The sequence below is a fragment of the Nematolebias whitei genome, chromosome 14 (assembly GCF_014905685.2).
Source record: "Nematolebias whitei isolate Nwh7 chromosome 14, NemWhi1, whole genome shotgun sequence".
Lineage (NCBI taxonomy): Eukaryota > Metazoa > Chordata > Actinopteri > Cyprinodontiformes > Rivulidae > Nematolebias > Nematolebias whitei.
This window is the reverse complement of record NC_056511.1, coordinates 20332285-20354818: the sequence shown is the minus strand read 5'-3', so window position 1 is coordinate 20354818 and position 22534 is coordinate 20332285. Positions and strand designations below refer to the sequence as shown.

Here is a 22534-nt window from a genome sequence, read left to right as displayed (position 1 = left end):
TTGCTGGACATGGGCACCAGCGACCCCCGTGACCCAAAATGGAATAAGCGGGTAAAGATAATGGATGGATGGATGTTTACAAATACTGAAAAAACAAAATTCAGCGTTTCATAAAAAATAGAATATTGTGAAAAGGTTCAATATTGTGGGCAGCACGGTGGCGTAACTGGTAGAGCTACTGCCTCTCAGCGAACAGGTCCCTGGTTCAAACCCCGGTCCAGGGGCCTTCTGGGTGGAGTTTGCATGTTCTCTCCGTGCATGCGTAGGTTTTCTCCGGGTACTCCGGTTTCCTCCCACAGACCAAAAACATGCATGTTAGGCTGATTGGTAACTCTAAATTGTCCCTAGGTGTGAGTGAGAGAGTGAATGGTTGTTTGTCTCATTTGTCTCTATGTGTCCCTGTGATGGACTTGCGACCCGTCCAGGGTGTACCCCGCCCCTCGCACAGTGATTGCTGGACATGGGCACCAGCGACCCCCGTGACCCAAAATGGAATAAACGGGTAAAGATAATGGATGGATGGATGGATGGTTCAATATTGTAAACTCAAGTGTCACAGCCTAATCAGCTGATTAACTCCTGGACATGGACTAGAAAATGATAAATTCCTCAAGTCCAGCCACTCTTGAACAAGAGACAACGCCAGAAGTGTCTTGCATGCTGAGAAGAAAAAAAAAAACTGGGCTGTTGCTCAGTGGTCCAACGTCCTCTTTTCAGATTAAAGTAAATGTTCATGTCATTTGGAATTAAAGGTCTCATAGTCTAGAGGAAGAGTGGAGAGGTCCAGAATCCACGTTGCTTGAAGTCCAGAGTGAAGTTCCCAGTAAGTGATGGTTTGGTGCCGTGTCCTCTGCTGGTGTTGGACCACTGTGTTTTCTGAAGTCCACAGTCAAAGCAGGACATTTTAGAGACTTCATACTTCCTTCTGCTGATGAGCTTCATGGAGATGCTGATTTTATTTTCCAGCAGAACTTAGCTCCTGCCCACACTGATAAAGGTACCAAAAGCTGGCTGTGGAATATTCTAATTTTCTGAGATACTGATTATTATTTTTTTCATTATTTTTAAGCAATTATCATCAAAATTACAAGAAATAAAAGCTTGAAACATTTCACTCTGTGTAATGAATATATATATTATGAGTTTAATTTTCTGAAATGGCTGACAAAAAAAAAAAAGACCCTTTTCATTCTAATTTTGTGACATGCACCTGTGTATATAATTGTTTTAATTTTACTTGAGCTCCTTGTGTCTGCCTGCATCTGTCCAATCCCTTCATGGACCGTGATAGTTTCTTTTATTTACAACGAGTATTGTCCAAGTTCATATTCACTGTAAACTTTTACAGTAAGAAGTATTCATTTTACATAGACAAAAGACAATACGATGGGGTTTTTAGGCAAAAAATAAAAAATAAAAACAGATTATGAACAAGATGAATTATAGAGATGAAAGAAACGTCTCTCTGGCTGCAGTGTTGGAAGTCACTATCAAGGCTTTTCCTTTTTTCTGATGAGGTTTGCAGTGTGGCTTGTGTGCTTGGTGCTAAAATGTCTCATCACTCCTTTTACACAGCAATACCCTGTTGCCTATCAAACATGATGTTTATGAACTGATACTTGTGATGAAATGTTTAGAATTCAGCTCATGCTTACAGAATGAAACATTAAGATTTATTTCACCTTCCTCATGCAGCTGCAGTCTGCTTACATCAAGATGGTCACCAGCGTTATTTTAGTCTTAAAGGTTTGGATTTAGACATCCAAAATGCTAAGTTTAAACATACTGAATTGTTAGACTTCTTTGTTTTTGTTTAGGTTGATTTTTAGTTTTAATCTGAGGGCATCATCACCTCCAGAGTCCCTTGTATCATATTTTGCCCACACTGGAGCTCAAAAATACCCTTCTGAGACAGTCAAGCACACAGTAGCACTGCAAAAATGCATATATAAGGACACAAACAATAAATGACATAGTTTGGGGTAACATCTGTGCTCAGTACAAGTTAAAATTCCTTGAATCCCACTGAGACACATGATGGAACGAGCTAAAAAATGATGGTCATGATCCTGAGGGAGTTCCACACAGACAAACAGCTGACGGCTGATCAGACTGATGCAGTGCTGGATGAAGGTCGGTTAACGTGTTTCTCTTTTTTATTTAATATAATTTACACAAAACACAAGCTGTACTTGTTTTGTGCAGATTCACGCTTTGAGCCGTTTTGGTTAAATACGTCCTGATGATTACGTTTGTTTCAGTGGGATTATTGCAGTGGAGCAATATTATTTAGAAGCGTTTAAATACTGTGCGCAAAACACTTGATACACTAACATCTGCACGCGTACCCCCCACCACACACACATTTCCCTACTTACACTTATCACAGTGTCACCTTGAGCTTTCTACACAGGCTAACTTCAATTAAGCAAATTAGGAGTAAATCTAGAGCAGCTATAGGAGACACCAGGGGGGGAGGGGCTTGTTCAGCAAAATACAGTGAGACTAACAACCCTGATGAAAAATCTATGATCTATGGCTCACTGCATGTGTAATGTTATGAAACAATACAGTACATTCTAAATGAACAAAAAAAAATAATAAAACAGACATACTTTATCAATACCAGGAGGGAAATTTGAGAAGAAATAATGATTGAATAAACAAATGAAATAGGTCAATGTATACTCACTGGTGTACATCATCCACTCATTATACGTCCAGTACCAAATTGATGTTTTGTATCACTGCTAACATAATAAGTTAAATGTGCTCATTTGTATTTTGTAAATGGAATAACCTGAAAACTCGAGCTATTACACAGACAACAGATTTTCTTCTGCAGCTTTGAGAGCAGACACGCAGGGTGAAAGAAAAACAGTTAACTATATTGTAAGGATGTGTCAAATGATGATCAAACTCATTCTTTGCAGCCTCTGGCATATTTACAAAATGACTGCAGAATAGAGCTGCATCATTAGCGCAAAGGAGTAGATGGTTTTTAAGTGTTGGAGTCTTAAAACAAACAATATTCCAGTAGCTTGAAAGCAATAAAACAAGCTATTTTATGCAGAAATGAATTGCTTTGTTGCAAAATCTGTTAAAAGTTTGCAATAAAAAAAAGCAAAAAAACACTGATTCAAGTCTTTGAAATTCTGGGAATTTATTCATTTGTTTCTTTTTCTTTCCCATCACAATGAGATGCATGAAAAATATTATACATATCTCAATTTGAGATAGGAAGGAAGGAAAAGAAACAGGTCAAATGCCTTTTTAATTTATTTAGACTGAGAGGTGCATACCTGATAAGGATATTTATTACCTAGATAATGTAACAGATCAAAAGGAGATCCCATATGTGACTTATCTAAATGTGTGTACAATTTCACTGGTTTAACACCAGTTAAATTGAATAACTGAGGCCACACAAGCAGCAGGACTCTAACACGTATGCTTTCACACAGCGCTCCATTTAACACCCATGTGTCAACTCATATCGGTTCTGTTTTCTTCCCCAAAGGAGGTAGTCTTCAATCACACAGCAGAGCCCCAACAGACAGCACTGTAAGCTGTCACAGCACATTTACACACGCTGCGCTCATTCAAAGTTTGGTGCAGTTTGGGAATTGTTTAAAGCTTCTCAAACCCATCAAGCAGACACCGTCTGAGGGCAAATGTGTTACTGGAGTGCCACTCTGGACTGAGTTCTGGAAAAGGGAAGAATAATCTGAAGCATGGACAGTTCAGGAGTTCAGCTCAAAATGTTGTTCACAACCATGAAAAAACAAAACAATCAGAAGTAATTGGTTGATTCTTGATTAAATCCTTCTGGCAAGTGTCTTAACTGCACACATAATGAGAAGTTTATAGTGCAAATGTCTTCAACTGGAGCAAGATTTACTGTCAGATTGGTGCTGTTCCTACAATAAACACAAATAATGCCAGGGAAGCAAAAACTGCTAAACTGTGTGGAAAAAATAAAGTGTTGACATTAATTTTCCAGGCTAGAGTAAATTGCTGAATTGGGGGGTTTCATTAGTTATAATCATCAACATTAAAAGAAATAAACGTTTGAAATATATCAGTCTGTGTGTGATGAATGAATATAATATACAAGTTTCACTTTTTGAATGGAATTAATGAAATAAATCAACTTTTTCATGATATTCTAATTTTATGACCAGCACCTGTATACTAAAACATATCTGCTACTGATTTATAGATAAGTACTTTTACAACTAAAGTCAAGATGTAAAAAAAAAAAAAATCCCATTTTAAGCTTATTTTTATTGTGCTGAGTCCAGAAACCATCAGTAAATGCATTTTTTTGCTTAACTGTGTTTAAATGGACAGCCAGGAAAAAGTATTGTTGTTTTTTTTATTTTCCTCTCCCCTTCTCCCACAAAGTAGTCAGTTTTCTTATTTTTATTTTTTGCACATTAAAACGAACTGAAGTGCTTCACCATTTAGTCATAAAAAAGCATAGTACATCGTATGAATAAATAACCCTGGAAGCAATAAAAAAATTAACATAACCGCTCAATCACAAAATATTTTTTATTTAAAAACTTTAAACGTTACTTTACTTAGAGATTCACTTTAAATACCAAAGCCTCCTGTATTTTTGCTCCTGTATATATGTCTAGTTTTGCTTACATTTCTTTCTTGAGAGAAAAATCCCTATAATACAAAATATTTAAAGTTAAAGAATAAATATTCTGAAATATTTGCAACAGAAAGAGCTGGTAATTATATTGTATTTATTTAAGCAGAAGAGAGAAACCACAAGATATTTGTGTACATTATTTCATGCAGATGGTAAATTGTGCAGCTCTACATGACATGTTCTGAATGTTAATGTAGAACCCACGTGTGGGCAGACACGAGACTCAGAGGTAAAAATAAAGAACTAATTTATTATAAGAAAAACAAAAGCAAAAGCTGTCGAGGCAGCAAAAACTTACATAAAAGGAGGAATGACAGGAGGAACAGAACATAACAGCCTAGCACAATCCACAGACAAAGGTAAAACACAGTTGCTGAATATATGGCGATATTAATGAGACATAACGAGAAACGCATGGGGTGATTAGAATCTGAGACAGGTGAGGAGCTGACAACAAAGAGGGTAAACACTGGAGAGAAACACACGGATTGAAGAAAAAAACAGGACAAAAACACAGATTCCCACACTACATTTAGATTTTTTATTTTTCATTTTTATTTGTTCATTTATTTAGTTTTCTTTTGTTTTGATGTCTTCTTGTTTCAAATTGAAATACTGTAGGTGTTATTGTTTGTTTGTTTGTTGTTGTTTTTTTGAGGGGGGGGGGGGTGTAACTCCTGATAAGCCCAAGCACTATTGATCTGCCAATATTTTACTCTTTTCAGCAGTTTAGAGTTTGCAGTTATGAGTTATGTACAAAGAAGACATATTTCAGTCAGTCTTGGGCAGATCTCGATTTGTTTGTTTTGTTTTATCCAGTTGACCACCTGAGGTCTCAGTTTCTGAAAGAGGACATTTGCAAACTGAGGAGTAGCGCAAACCCACCCACACAGACCAGTATTTGCAGTTTGACTCCCATCACCCTCTGGAGCACAAGTTAGGAGTCATCAGGACTCTGTACCACAGAGCAGACAGCATCCCCACTAACTCAGGAGCCAGGCAGAAGGAGAAATCCTACACAAGACAGACTCTAGAGCAATGTGGATATCCTAACTGGGCCTTCCTGAAAGCAGAGAAGAAACCAAAACAGGACTCCAGTCAGCCATCAGGTGAAAAAGAGGAACCCAGACCCAGACCAGTGGTCATTCCGTATGTTGAGGGAGTGTCAGAGAAACTGAGACGTTTATTTTCTAAACATAACGTCCCAGTGGCTTTTAAACCCCAAAATACATTACGGCAAAGACTGGTTCATCCCAAAGATCCAGTCCCCCGGCACAAACAGAGCAATGTTGTGTATGCTGTTCAGTGTCAGGAGGGCTGTGATCAGTTTTACATCGGGGAAACTAAACAGCCACTGGCTGATGGACCAGCACAGAAGATCATCATCATCAGACCAAGACTTTACACTCATCTCCAGGCCAGAGGTCACTCGTTCAGGGATGAAGATGTTCACATCCTGGACAGAGAGGAACGATGGTTTGAAAGGGGAGTAAAGGAGGCCATCTTTGTGAAATGAAACCACCCATCATTAAACAGGGGTGGAGGTCTCCATGTCCAACTTTCCCCCTCTTACAATGCTGTTCTTAGCCTTTATTTATCCGGGTTAGTCTCATTGAGCCACGAGAACTCATTTTCAAGAGAGACCTGTTTAGGGAGCACATGGTGGGGATTAAGGGCCTTGCTCATGGGCCCAGAGTGGGGCGAATGAGGGTGGGGGCAAGTGTGGGTGTTTCACCTACCCCACCCACAATTTTGATGTTGTCGGGGCCGGGGCGTGAACCGGCGATCTTCGGATCACAAGCCCACCTCTCTAACCTCTGCGCCACCACTCCCCTCCCCCACCAGTTCTTGCTAGTATCACTCAGCCCCTTGTGAATAGCAAACAGCCATCAGGGCACTAATGAGCCATTGTTAGGCTGATGGTCCTTCTTGATCATGTGAACAGCTAGTTTCAAATGACAACAACAAACTGGTTGATCTACTATGAGAAGATGGTATTTGTAAGACTTAGCTCAATACAGCTCCTCAGACTGAGGAAGTCTTTAGGATGAAAGATGAAACATTTCTACAACTTTTATTTTTTTGAACCCATCTGGAGGACCAGACTTAACTTTCTTAGATTTTTCTATCTGGATTTTTGAGCATGCATTAGGATATGTTAAATGACCACCATTTTTTCCTTTTTTCATTTTCTGATGTAAAGGAGCACTCCCATGTTGAGTATTTTTACTTGCTTTTACTGTTGTTTCCTTATTAAATACTGTATATGAAAGGCTTGTTAATTTATTTGTTTTTTTTACACTTGTTCTAAGCATTATGTTTGTTAGTTGTTTTTTTGTTTTTGTTTTCACCCAAATGTCTTATAATGTAATAGGTGTTTTGTCCAGGTCCTTCTCGCAAATGAGTTTGATTTAAATGCGTTTTTAAAATCTGGTTAAATAAATAAAATGAAAGAGATCTCCCCCTTAATGCTTTTAATGAGGAATCCTACCAAACTGAAATGATGTAATCATTTTTGTTACTGTAGAAAAACTTTAATTTTTTTCTTATTTTGTTCAGCTTTTGCTCACTGAAGCAGAGATGGTCCTGACTCATTTGAATACATGTCTACAGTTAAGAAAAACACTTATTTGAAGCATGCGTTTGAACTCTTTTGCCATTTTTGAGAGATTCAGGGTTTCCTGTAGAACAGTCCAGTTCTGAAGGTCCAAAAACAGGTAGAATGTCCCTACCAACCGTGACACACACTTCTCTGCAGACGCCTCCAGACTTCTGAACTGAGAATTATGACATGTTTTAAGAAACTTTGATATGTCTGGTGTCAATGCTTTGTTCAGTCCAGGTTGGACAGTGGTCAGCCCACGTGAGCATGACATTTGAGCAGCAGAGCTGAAGCTGAGAAAAGAGGAGAAGTTCTAGTCTGCTGATTCTTCCATTCAGAGTCTGTGATCGGACATTTGGCCTGCATGCAGGAAGAGCACTTTCTGAGAACTGTCTGACCTTTTCGAGGTGGCGTGGCCAATGTCGAAATCATTCACACAGTTTCTTCAAGGTGACGTGAGCAGAACTGGACTCCTGGGTTAAAGGCAGCGAGGGAGACGAATGTGATGCAGTGAGGAGGTCATTCGGCTGTCAGAGGTGATCAAAATGCGCCTTTTGCCCACTAACCTGAGGGGAACAGATCAGACTGGATCCTGCTCAGCTTGAAACCTTGGCAACGTCCTCTAATTGCTGTGAGTTACTTCTTATCATGGTGTTATCTGTTTGCATTAGTCTGAGCGTGGTGTTTAGGGAAATGCACAAAAGAAAATGAAGTTCATCAGAGAACAAAATGTTAAATCTGCAGATGGAAAGCTTCATTAGTAAAACTTGATCAATTTGTTTGTGTTTCAAAGACAAAAGAGGGAAGATTAGGTTTAATCTAATAGAGATTAAGAATGATCTCATTAAGATTAAGGTTCACCTAATTATCTATAGAAATTTATGGTTATGTTGCAATTTTGATGCATGAGTTTCGAGATATTTTATCATGAGTAAATGACTGATTTCAGGCCCAACATAGCACTGATGTTCAGTTAGGGACATTTAAAGTGTGGTACATTTTCTATAGAAGAGAGCCAAGGGAAAAAAGCCAGTAATAATTTAAATTGTCTAAATATGATGCTAACTTCTATAGTGTCACAAATTTTTGTTGTGCAAATTAAAGAGTGGATATTCAAATTATTCAGATTAACAATAAATAATGATAATATTGTGTGATTAACTGTGTGATTAAATTTGATTAAATTGACACCTGATTGTTTGTGAATCTGTATTTTCTACAACGATGCTTTGATAATGGAAACAAATACATGAAATAAGGTGATTTCTTTGCACCATTTTTGATCATTCTATTCTTTCCTGTTCTAGGAAGTTTGGCATTCCCCAAAGACTTCCATCCATCCATCCATCCATTATCTTTACCCGCATCTTCCTTTGTCGGGTCACGGGGGTCACTGGTGCCTATCATTGTGTGAGAGGCGGGGGACACCCTGGACAGGTCGCAAGTCCATCACAGGGACACATTGAGACAAACAACCATTCATTCTCTCACTCACACTGTGAGACACGATCATATGTGGGAGGAAACCGGAGTACCCGGGGAAAACCTATGCATGGACGGAGAGAACATGCAAACTCCACCTAGAAAGGCCCCCGTTTGGGATTTGAACTGGTGCGACCAGCTCGCTGAGAGGCAGCAGCTCTACCAACTGAGCCACCACGCTTCCCCAAAGGCTTGTTAAATATAAATCAACAAACTAACAACTAAAAGCATGCAACAAAATTCAGACAGGTTATCTGGATGGTTTCTTTTTTGGTTGTTGTTGAGACGTTTTGTCCTTCATCCAAAGGACTTCATCAATCCGAGGAGCCATAAACAAACTCATTCCCACAAACAACACTGTTGGATTTTACCTGCATTATTGGGCATGAACTTTGATGTTTTAAAACACTTTGGCTATGGCTGCCTCAGAGGAGTCGACGGGGAGGAGGGCGGGCACCAGAAACCATCTTATCACAAGGCAAACTGGTTGGTCCACTATATGAGTGTGCTGCTTGTGGGACTGAGTTTGTTTGTAGCTACTCGTATTGATGAAGTCCTTTGGATGAAAAATGAAATGCCTCAAAATAAATAAAGAAAGACACCATCCAGATGAACTGACTTGTTAGATTTTATACCTGGATGGAGCGTGGTAGACTTTGAATAGCACCAACCCCCTAAAAGCAATAATACAATGCTAGACCAGGACTCAATCATAACCAGCAATTACCAGTGAGGACACTTGCTGCACTTGATACTTGATACAGTATGTACCGGTAACAACATCTGACTCATGGTGTCAGTTTACAGTAACTAACAGAGACTTCATCATAAATGCCAAAGCAAACCTGAACAGGACATTAACAAGAACAACCCATTCCCACACTCAGAAACATTATAAACCTTGTAAACAGTCAGAAACATTGTAAACAGTCAGAAACATTGTAAACAGTCAGAAACATTGCACATCTAATTTCCACAAAGCTACCCAGCATGCTTTGCAGCTTACACAGTCTCAATGAGACACTCACAGAGAGATCTTTGTGAATTTGGGGGAAAATAAAAAAAGTTAAACATAAACATACAGCTTTGCTTTACCCTGGGGATAGAAATATGTATGTTTTGGCATTAATAATGTTTAATTATAAGAATTAAATTAGCAGAAACTCAAGTTGAAAGGCTGTGTGCTCTCGCAGGGGTGCGCTCTTTCTCTCTCTCCCGCTGTGCAGGGAGTTCTGATAAACTGATCATATTAGTGTGTGATCGCCCGTGAGGCAGATTTAAAAAAAAGCAACTAACATATTTATTAGTGGGAGAATATTGAGGATGATGCACAGCAGCTTTGTAGTTAGTTTAAATAAATCTTAACCACAAATAGGATCATTTAAACACGTTAATTAATTTTACTACAGGACAGAATGAGACGTTCAACATGCAAACACATCCCGCTCGCTTTCAGCCCAGCTGAGTTCTGCTCCACCTCTTTTTTTGGTTTCGCTCAAAGCTCACATCTGAGCGGGTCGTGGACACTTCATGTATGAGTTTTCCTTGCCTGATGCAACTTGGGCTCAAACCTACAACCTCAGGACTAAAAGTCTGTGGCACAGACCACCAAGCTACCGCAGCACCCCCAGAGATAGCAAAATATTATTTGTGTTAAAAACGAGGCCTAGTGTGTCATTTTTGGTTTTAATATGGTTTCACATTAGAATATCACTACTTTTATTGCAAGGAAATAAATCTTGAAATGTAATTTCTTTGAATTACACTTTTGGGTTATGTTTACAGTATCACATTTATGATTCAATGCAGCAAAATAAACAAATTTAAAAAGGTAACATCATCATTGTAATAGTTGGTTTATTTGCATAATGACTAATTGATGGATGTTTGGCCCATGAGGTGTTGGCTTTCAGTAACTGTGGCTCCCCGAGCAGTTTAGATAAATAGCCCTGCTCTAAGCTCCCGCAAAAGGCTTTTGTTGAGCATCAAGGCCAATGAAAGTCTGTTGCACTGACAAAAATTATTAGCATCAAAACATAAATGCATGCTACTTAAAATATCATCTGATTTATTGCAGTCCGTGCAGTCATTTTTAAACTTGATATTGTGCTCACTGATGGTGCAATGACAATAAATTTACAATATTTTATACCCTATACAATCACCATGTATGATTCAACCATATTTCAAGTGCCTAGGAAACTAACTCTGATTCTTCACTTGTCATATTCATTGGTTGAAGTTTTGTTCTGTATCACCATTTAGATTGAAGACTGACTCTGGTGTATGTGTACTGTACAGTAGATGAAGAGCTTAATGAATCACAAAAAGCCTTCCATACAGGAAAGATGAATTGAGGGGCCTCGTTCTGAGACAATGTACACTGGGATGCCATAAATCTGGAAAACACGTTGAACCATTAACTGGAATAGAATCAGAACCAATAAATAGGTTTTTTTTAGGTTTTGAAAGGAAAAATCAATCTCGGGGGTCCATTCAAAACATCTCAAGGAGGATGTATTCCAGGCAGTGAGTACGGTACTATGATGGAGAGTGACAGGTAAGACCAAAGAAAATCCAGGAACACAGGCAGGATTTCAAAAGGTAAGTGAAACAGAAAATAATCACAAAGGTTTGATTTTGTTAGATTAATCTCACAAATCACAAAATTCTTAAAAGGCTGTGATTATTCACCCAAGTGAACCAAACGTTCCAGGAACGGCTTCTGAATAGAGGTTTACTTAAATACTTCAACAGGTCTCACTTGTAAATGAGTCCTTGAGGCTCAATGTGATTTATCTGTATAAATACAGGTAGAATGAAAAAAAAAATGGTAGTGAGGGATCATCAGCTCATCTGCCGCAGCTGTGTAGAATTAGTTCCACTTGTCACTCGGGAGCTGTATGAAAGATGGTTGGTGACGCACAAACAGAAGGAAAAAACTGGAATCCTCACAATTACACGTGGACTGTCTCCTTGAAGGGTTGAATGAAATCTGGTTTCCCAAAGCAGGCTTGTAAAGTTGTAAACATATTGGAGTTTTAACTGGTCTAGATGGAAACTGATGCATTTTAACCATTTGAAGAAAGTGAAGTGACATTCAAGTTTACGCTTCTCTTTTCCAAAAGGCACCTCAGCTGGACTCTTGCTGAGTTCAGGAATCACTTCTAATAAACTTTGTAATGCAAAAATATTACTGAGGTTATTAAAACAAAATCAAAAAATAGTTAATCGCTTTCACACGTCAGCTATACTAATCCTGTTTAATTTGCAGCACAAACATACATCACTAACAAAAACTAGAAACAGTTTTCAGTGTATTTTGTCAACAGAGAGACATGGTGATGATTTATGTGAGAGTTTGCACCATCTCTTAGGAAACTCCACCTCACGATAATTATATAATTTTTATCCTGTCAATCTTCCAGGTACACGGAAAACAAATTGCAATTAACTGAGTATTAGGTGTGTCAAATTACCTGTTTTGGGGTTGATGGCGAAGAAGTTCTGAGGGTTGCCAGCACTAATGCGGTAACTCAGGTGGCTGGGTGTGGATGTGAGATCGGGGTCCTTAGCCTGAATACGAATGACTGACACATCCTTTGGAGAGTTCTCCATGATGACTGGGCGGTAGATTGGATCTGAAGTTAAGGGAGCGTTATCATTAACATCTTCAACCTGAGGGAGGACAAAGTGAAGAGAATAAAAAAGTTATACAAGGGGTATGTCAATGTCCCTCGTCACCAAGGGATTTGAATAGAGAAAGTTTGTAGTTTTTGAAATGAGTGTTTCTCCAGACTGACACTGAACAGGGAATGCAAGAGGATCTTAATGTTTTTGATGCAAGATATTTAAGTGGGTAAATGTTAGACTATTTAAACACATTTTTTTTAATCTTTTTGTTCGACCAATGCAGTGCAAAGTGATGGATCTTGGTGAGTGTAGGGAGCATAGCAGAGCCAGGGGACAGCCAATTATGATCTCAAGCAGCTTTTTTAATTTTCCTGAAGGAATATTTTCATAGAATCAATAAGGATCTCTCTAATCCAACCTATTTGAGATAACTATACTTTCAATCAATATAAAAACTTGAAAGCATAGTTTCCTGAAATAATAGTGGTGGCCAATATACTTTGTACATATATGTATATGGTGGTGGCCATCTTGGATTTGACGTGGCACCCAACGTTTGATAGAGACCGTTTTTATGCCTAGATGGAATAACACACCAAAACTGAAGTTAGTACCCCACAATTTTTTTTAAGTCATCAAGCTCACAAGATGAATGGACATATATGGCAGCAGCAATCTTGGATTTTGAAGTGACAACCAGATTTATAAAATGAACCTTTTGTACACCTATATGCAGCCACACACCGAAACAGAAGCCAGTACCACACTTATTTTTATTTTCAAGCTATCTTGCTCACAACACCGATGTTGTGACACATGCACAGATGGAGGGATGGACAAACACATAGATGGAGAGCATTTTCAGATCCCCTTCCACACTCTGTGTAGCGGGACAAAAATAGAGAAGAGAAAAACATACGGTAATAGAATATGGTAATGGTAAACGTGATAATAGAGTCTTGAATAAGAATCAAGAATCAAGGCTGTTTATCTTTACCCACTTCTTCCTTTTCGGGTCGCATGGGTCACTGGTACCCATATCCAGCTATCACTGTGCGAGAGACGGGGGACACCCTAAACAGGTCTCCCGTCCATTACAGGGACACATGAATACAAACAACCATTCACTCTCTCACCCACACCTAGGGACAATTTAGAGTTACCAATCAGCCTAACGTGCATGTTTTTGGTCTGTGGGAGGAAACCGGAGCACCTGGAGAAAACCCGCGCATGCACAGAAAGAACATGCAAACTTCATCAAGAAAGGCCCCTGACCAGGATTTGAAGCAAGGCAACCCGCTCACTGAGAGGTGGCAGCTCTACCAACTGTGCCACCGTGCTGCCCGAATCAAGACTCGAGAATCTTTAACGTCATTATCCATTAGTACAACAAAATTTTGTTTGGTGCATATGGCTAAATACTTATTTACACATGAAGAATGATAATGCAAGTAATTTACAGAATTTACAAGGCTTGACAAATTAGCAGCAAGTTATGTGGCAATAATGCAATAATTGGCTGCTTGTTTGTGTTTTTAGTGTTTTTATAGCTCTGCACTGAAGACACAAATGGTCCATTTCCAGAGTGAGTGGGGTCTGCAGTGATGCACCTGGCCTTTCTGTACTGTACCCAGCCCTCATATAGGAAGTCCAGATCTGGAAGGGGTGTACTTCCTACAATCCTCTGAGCCACTTCACCACCTGTGCCAGATCCTCCTTGTCCTGTGCAGTGCAGGTTCCTTAGTACATTGAAGCCTTGAGACAGAGAGTGCTCTCTATTGTGGCTCTGTAAAAGTTTGTGAGCAGCCGAGAAGAGAGTCCAGCCCATTTCGGCCACCTTAGGAAAAAAGTATGTTTGGCCATCCTCACCAGGTGGGAGGTGTTCAGAAGGCTCACCCATGCCTCTTCTTTCTGAGGACACTATAGAAACACCAACTTTCCACGGCTGTCCTGGTAAACTTTCACAGGTATTTGATAGAGTATCCTGACCAGTAACATCACCATATGGTTCAGGAACTGCACTATCACAAAACTGCAAGGCTCTGCAGCAGGTCATGAAGACAGCCCATTGCATCACTGGGTCTCCACTTCCATTCATTGCAGACATCCAGAGGAAACACAGTCTGCACAGAGATCGCAGCATTATCAAGGACTCCTCTCACCCTGCCCATAAACTATTTACCCACTTGCCCTTCGACAGGCACTTCGGAAAGCTTCCAAACCAAAACCAGCAGGCTTAGGAACAGCTATTTCCCCAGAGCTGAACACTGTCACCTGCTAACCCCACCCCCAATCTCTCCTCTTGAGTTTAGACTGTACTACAGTATTCACATTGTACATACCACTGTATATTATATTTATAAACTATACTGTGCATAATTCAAGATGCACACACACATCCATCCGTCTGGTTTATTTATAACACTTTAATCTGCAGATAGGTCTGTAGCACATCAATCTGTATATTGTGTTTATAGCATTCATATATTATCCACCCTACCCACATATCTGTATATCATGATCATAGTATAGTAATACAATAATGCTTTTCTGCACTTGCTGTTTATTGCACTACTGGTTAGATGCTAAACTGCATTTCGTCCCCTTGTACTTGTAAATGGGTAATGACAATAAAGTTGAATCTAATATAATCTAATCTAAAGTAATCTTCCCTATTAGAGACAATACCAAAAGGGACTGTTGCTACCACTAAACAACCTTAATAGCAAATATTTTATAGCCATTTATGGAAACACTATTTTAAACCTTTACATTGGTGTCAATTTTATATTATGGTACATGCATTTTACAAAGGACTGGTTCTTTTGTAAGCACAAGAAGTGGTAGCAGCAGCTAGATGTAGACAGCCTGAAGCACTTCCAGGAGATTGTTCATAATATTTCTATCAGAACAACTGTGTAACGTAAAACCAACAGTGGCATAAAGGTTTAACCTGATCTGCTATGATGATAAACTCGTGTTTTTCTATTTGAGTAAGATTTTTGTCCTCAGTTAATAACGACTTCAGCAACAGTTAAAAGCTTTACAGTGGCACAAGATGTACTGTAAAATGCAAAACACAAGTAGAAAAATTATATACGTAAATGGCTTTACATCTGTTTGAGATTTCAGTGCACAGGATGATAGTAAGTGTGTGTAAAATAGGCTGCTACGTCATTGCTTCTAAAAGGTTCCATGTTTCTAGTCCACACACAGAGCGCAACAAAGAAAGGAGCGTTTTAAAAGGCTCCACTTTGGAAAGTGTTTTCAAAAATCTGTTTTTCTCACCACATACTTTATGCTGACAAGGGATGCTAATGAAGCAAAAAAATTTACAGAGTTTCAAATTTACAGAGTAGTGTGAATAGAACCTTAAATTGTATTTCTCAAAACTGAGGTCATTCAAAGAATTATCTACAAGTAAGATACATTCATCCCATTTACACAGAATTGCACTACAAAAGATTTAAGCTATCCCTTAACTGACTGACAAAGCACGACCGTCTAATTTGATCTGCATGTATGCATGGGGAAAATGTATTTGCTGACTGCAGAGTACTTGCTAATCAAGCTCAGCCTGCATCTGGGCTGACCTAGTATCAATCACAACATGTAAATTTATTTACCAGAAAATGTCATAGGTGCCACACTTTAAGAGCACTGTGAATTAATTCCCCTTTCTAGCAGCTCAGATCAAGAATATTTACAGCAAAGAGAGAGCTGATTGAGCATTTGCTGAGAGGCACAGAGAGCCGAGATATTTCAACTGGTGAACAAGAAACACCTGCTCCTGATTAATCTATCAGGTTTTGCCTTTGATGAAAACACCCGGCGTTAAAGCAGCCAATCAGATCACATCACTTGAATATCCCAAGGCCATTAAAGGCTGTTTCTTATTATGCTGCTGTGTCTGTACCCAAGGGGAGAGCAGAGGTGTAACAGTGATGTGTTTGAGCTTTTAAACAATACATTATTTTGTACCCAGGTAAAGCAGAAGAAAAGACATGCAATGTATTGGTTGCTCACACATGTCATTCTCATTTAGGTTGAAATTCTTACAAAGAATAAGTAATAATAAACATTGCCTAAAGTTACACATCGATAACTTTGAACTATTATCACTAAAATACAAAGACCCCAAACCTTCATATGTGTTCATGCAATAACTTACAGTATGTATACAAAGGCTGAAGTTGGCCTGTCACAGATAGCATGTTTATGTGTCAAATGTACTGGGCATAAATTTGCCATTTAAACAATTTATATCAAGAAACATGTTGTGGATGAAATGTTTCTGTCTGTTTAAATTATAGTTTGAGCCCTATTTATTCAATGAGGGATAACTAACGCAGGGAACCATCTTCTGCCTCCAGTTTGAATGAATGAAAAACAAAAATGACACAAATCCAGGTAAACTAAAATTTGACAAATTTATTCATATAACAAATCATATACTGCTGAAACTTCTATCAAGCCTGTGCAATAATCAAAGAAGAAAGCAGAATTTGACAGAACGCACAGGCTGAATGAAAACAGCTAGAAAAGATTATAAGTATTTAACCAGCATGAGCAAGGACTTTCTACAAATTCTATGACTAAGAGCTTTCACACAATAACTTCCTGTAAAGGTAGTAAAAACTATATTGAGATTTTATTCAACTCAAATGTAATTTTAGTTACAGGTGAGGGATTTTGAGGCAGAGTTGAAGCCCAAAACAGAGGGAAGAAACACTTGAAGGATACCTACTGTTTTAAAACCAAATTTCTCTTCTCAAGATTAGATAGTTTTATGTTTGTCATAAAATAAGACAAGACAATGATCAAAAATCAATTGATTTTCTAAATGATGAGAAACTAAGCTTTTGATATTGCAACTGTTTGTTGAGAACATCAAACAACATCTCATCCAGCAGTGCAAACGCTCTGCACTACCTGGGAAAACATAACTTCGGTTCAACAAAGGCAACATTTTTTTTTAATATTAAATTCAGTTGTCTCAGCTTGAAGTCAAATGGACACTGCAGTAGCAGGTGTTCCTACTGATCCAACTCACAATATTCATAAATTCAATTCACTGAGTGTAGTTCTAGTTGTGCATGAACTTCTCCTAAACATCTGAGAAAAGTTTTATGTGTTCTAACCTACAAAACCCTCAACAACTTAGCTCCATATTACAGATATTATCATCCAATATTTTTCTAACAGAGCACTTTGCTGTCAGACTGCAGGCTTATTTGTGGTTCCTTGAGTTTCCAAAAAGCAGAATGAGAGGAAGATATTTCGGTTATCAGGCTCCTCTTGTGGAACAACTTCCAGTTTCTGTCCGTGAGGCTGACACATTGTCCAGTTTTAAGACTGGGTTTAAGACTTTCCTTTTTGATAAATCCTTTAGTTAATTTTGGCTTGTTATACTGCTATAGGCTTAGACTACTGGAGGACAAATTGACCTCATTTCCTTAAATGAATTGTTAAAATTGAATAGTTTTCATTTAATATTATTTCTATCTTAACTTGTGATTCTTGACCTGCCATTGTGCATCTGTTCCTCCTTCCTGTTCCTCTCAAACTCAGCCAGTCTAAGCAGATGGCTGCTAGTCCTGAGTCTGGTTCTGTTAAAGGTTTACTCCTCATGAGGGAGTTTTTCCTTTCCACTGTCGCCTTTTTGCTTGCTCAAGATGAGAATCTGTGATGAAGTTCAATTCAAATCAGTCTGCTCCTCAGATAAATAAAGTTAATTTACTTATATATATATATATATATATATATATATATATATATATATGAATCAGCAAAGGCCATGCTCAATAATCCAGGTATACAATCCAACAATTTTCAGTCAGGCCATCTGGACAGTTTGTTTTTTTGTGCTGAAACATTTCACCTTCCATCCAGAAGGCTTCATCAGTAAAGGAAACACACAACACAAAACTGATTCTTCCCCCAACAGCTTACTCCAAAGTGGAACAAACCAGTTATGTTGGTGCTAAGATGGTCTCTTGGGCACGCCCCCTCCTCCGTTGATGGCCCTCTTCCTCGTCAACAGTCATGTCAAACTGGTTCAAAACCAACAAAGTCCATGCTTAATAATCCAGGTATACAATCCAACAATTTTCAGTCAAGTCGTCTGGACAGTTTCTTGAGCATGGACTTTGTTGGTTTTGAACCAGTTTGACATGACTGTTGACGAGGAAGAGGGCCAGCACCGGAGGAGTGGGCGTGCCAAAGAGACCATCTTAGCACCAACGTAACTGGTTTGTTCCACTTTGGAGTAAGCTGTTGGGGGAAGAATCAGTTTTGCGTTGTGTGTTTCCTTTACTGATGAAGCCTTCTGGATGGAAGGTGAAACGTTTCAGCACAAAAAAAAAAAAAAAACTGTCCAGATGACCTGACTGAAAAATGTTGGGGGTATATGAATGTTTCTGTTCAGTGCCCTGAGATGACTTGTGTTGTGACTTGGCATTATATAAATAAACTGAATTGTTGGCTGATTTATTGCACTTTTTGAGCTCTTTGTTCTGAGACAAATTCAATGACATACCTTTATCCATCATTATCTTTTACCCACATTTTTGTTTTTCCAGATTGTGTGGGTCGCCTGTGCTCATATCCAGCAGTCACTGTTCGAGAGGCGGGGTACACCCAGAGCATAGTTCTAAAATTTTAGTATCCAGGCAAGATGGGTGATATAGGGAGCCTAATTAACTACAAGGGTGTATTTTATTCAGCTTTGGCTTAATTAGTTAGTTTGAGGCTAATGTGCTTTATCATTAATAACATAACAACATCATGAACATTCTATTCAAAAAGGATTAAAGAAAAACACAATATCTATTGTAAAGAATGAACACTGAAAACAGAGAACAAGTTAAAAACATATTAACTAAACGCACATAAAAATTCATCACATCTCCAGCACCCAGCCTATTACATTTATTTTAACTCATGAGTCTTTTTAAACATTGCAATGACATAGTGTTGCAACACTATGATTTGTAAATCTTACTTAAATATGGACCCAAAAAAATATGAAAAAGTGAAATTGCTGAACTCCACGACTACTTTATAGCTTTTAATCTTTTTTTTTTTTTACATTTTCAGTAGTCATTTGTCTGTCTTAGCAAAATAGCTCATGAACCACTGAACAGATTTTAACGAAACTCCCAGTGGTTGCACATCTGCATTTGATTATCTTCTGGATTCAACATGATTTAAAAGGCTACCAGCCAATCAACCTCATAAAAAAACAAAACTGGTTATAACTCAGTAAAACTCAGTTACTGAGCTAAGAGTGGTCGATAGTCACTCCCAACACATATCTCAAGCACTGACAGATTGTAGAATATCTTCATTTAAAATGTTGAAAATTACTATTAAAGTCAACCTATTAGCAAATGATCTCATAAACCACTGGATGGATGTTAATGAAACTCAGAAAGTAAGGTGATCAAGCTTGTGAAATACAAAAATTGCTATAACTTCATCAAATTTACAGATATTGATTTATGCTCTGTTGTGTTAGTAGCTGAGAATAATCACTCCTCTGAGCAATAACAAATTGGGTGAGATCTTTGTATAAAACTTTAATATGTAAAAGGGTGGAGAATATATTTTACTTTAAAGAATGAACATTCATTTTGTTTGATTGATTTGAAAGCAGAGCTTTTAATTTTCTTCAGCAATAACATTAGTGTGATTCATTGTGAATAGAATTTTTTTCTTTATGGCTATGTCACAAAGTATTTTTAACATTTTATTTTTTTTATTTTATGCTTGCATGAAATACCATTAAGAAGAAAAACAATTACCTCAATAAAGACTTCAATCGAAGCAGACATGGGAACAGCTCCTCTGTCCGTGGCATACACCGTGAGCCAGTAAGAGTTTTCTGTCTCACAGTCCAAGGTGCCAGCAGTATAAATCACCCCTGTTGAAGCAGAAAAGAAACATTAATGCAGCTCTTACTTGGCTTGAAAATACCACTAAGTGTGTGCTTGTGTTCACACATGTATGTCTATGTGAAGGATAGACTGGTCGCTATCAGGATTATACATCCTTTAAAGGTCGCATAGAAAAGTCTGAATACTAAAAGTTTCCAGAGGCAAAGACATAAATTTAGTCTAAACTTTGTGTCCTGGCTTCAGTGACATTCACAGACATTAGTGGCGCCGCTGTAGTCACCTTCAATGTTTCAGCTTCTCTACAGCTAATCACAGCTGACCAAACTGCTCCCACTGCTATTTGCTCGGTGCTAAACGTACACTGAGCTGCCCTGAAAAAAACACAGACACCCGGACACTCATAGACAATGACTGAAGTGTGTTTCGTGGCCTTAAGGAAGATGAGTTGCTGACAGCTTTGGTGACCTCTTTAAGGACAAATATGCACAATGGATGACAAATAGGCGCCTCTGTTTTTTATAAATCAGTCATGCAGGGCTGTCAGAAAATGACACACACGCACTCGCGCCCTTATGAGTTCCCAGTCTAGTTTGTAAAGTTCATAAAAGTCATGCGTGTGCATAAATTTGCCATGAACTCCAAAGTTTTGGTATGTGTGCCAAACATTTTATTCAAAAAGTATTAAAGAAAAGCACAGTGTTCATTGTAGAGAATGGACGCTTGTTACAAAAACAAGTTAAAAACATATCAACTCAAATATTCATCACATCTCCAACATCCAGCCAGAAGCATATGACGTTTAGTTTTACTCTGTTAAACAAGCTCACTGGGATTTGAGACCAATGTGTTTGTCAAAGACTTCCGGTTTTGTGCACTATTAGTAATTGTACATAATAACTTCAGGCAAATGATGGAGGACATATTCACCTCTGCATATATAAGTACAAGTAATAATACCCCATTTTAAATAAAGTCTTTACAAGTAGAAGTCATCTTACTGTTTAAAAAAATTGAAGAAAAAAAGAAGAAGAAATAAGTTTTGTTTTTGTCTGTTCAGTTTTTTTTGTATTGCAATAAATCTGAATATGGTATGCTTCTTTCCAATATACAGCTAATTTAAATGTTTTGAGAATAAAAAGCAATATAGTTAATTGTTAATAGTCATAGACAGTTTGCTTATTGGCAATAACCCAAGGTCTTCATATGTTTATTGCACAAAACTTCTAAATGTGTGAGTTGTACTTAAAACTGTGAGCTAAAGTCAAAAGTGTAACTCCACTAAGACCTAACTGATCTGAAATCCACTGGAATCAGTGTTTAATAAAAACCTAACAAATCTTAAAAGGAATGATACAATATTGCAGTACATATTGTAAACATATTTATTGTAAACAAAGCAAAAATTAAAACTCAAATATTGTATTACCCAATCTATTTTCTCAACCAGTTTGTTTCTTTTCAGGGTCGCAAGGAGCTGGCACCCATCTCCAGGAGTCATTAAGTGGGAGAGACACCTTGGACAGATCCATCACACGGCTGTGTACCGTTCAACTAGTGGTGAGTGGTGACTAGTGAATTGCCATCACTCACTAGTGACAATTCAGAGTAGCCAATGAACTTAATATGCAGAAAGACAACCTATGCATGCACAGGAAGAATACACAAACACCACACAGAAAGGCCCCAGCTGAGCCTTAAACCTGCAGTCTTCTTCCTGCAAAGCAGCAGTGCTAAGAATCCAAGTCACCAAGCAGTCCACAAAGCTTGTATGTTAAAAAAAAACTTCCTTTTCTCAATAAAATTACAAGAAGTCTTATTTGTCCATGTGTTTTTATACATATGGGAATTCGACCACAGCATTTTAACCCATGTGAACATGTGCAAACCTTACAAGAGTGATTAAGTGTACAGTAAGGTAGGGGAACACATTCAGAGCAGTGGGCACCTATGGTGGTGGCACTCAGGGGGGGTGGAGGGGTTTCCGTACCTTGCTCAAGGGCATGTCAGTTGTGACGAGAATTGAGACACGTCACTGGAACTTTTCCCTTTTATCTTTTGACATAACTTATTCTGGCCTCAGGGAAGCAAACCTTTTAGTCCCAAGCTGTTTCTTTGGATTCTATGCCATCACTGTCTCCAAGTTGATAGATAGGTAGATAGATAGATAGATAGATAGATAGATAGATAGATAGATAGATAGATAGATAGACAGACAGACAGACAGACAGACAGACAGACAGACAGACAGACAGA

At 38.3% G+C, this 22534-nt stretch overlaps 1 protein-coding gene across 1 annotated transcript in view; it reads right to left on the bottom strand.

Moving 5' to 3' along the window:
- LOC119420010 (protocadherin Fat 3) overlaps positions 1–22534 on the bottom strand; it is a 139602-nt gene that overhangs the window by 100091 nt on the left and 16977 nt on the right. Inside the window, exons 4-5 of the mRNA XM_037687379.1 lie at positions 20189–20307; positions 12230–12428 (exon numbers count right to left, since the gene is read on the bottom strand). Of these exons, the coding sequence (XP_037543307.1) occupies positions 12230–12428; positions 20189–20307 (318 nt within the window). The remainder of the gene's footprint in view (positions 1–12229; positions 12429–20188; positions 20308–22534) is intronic.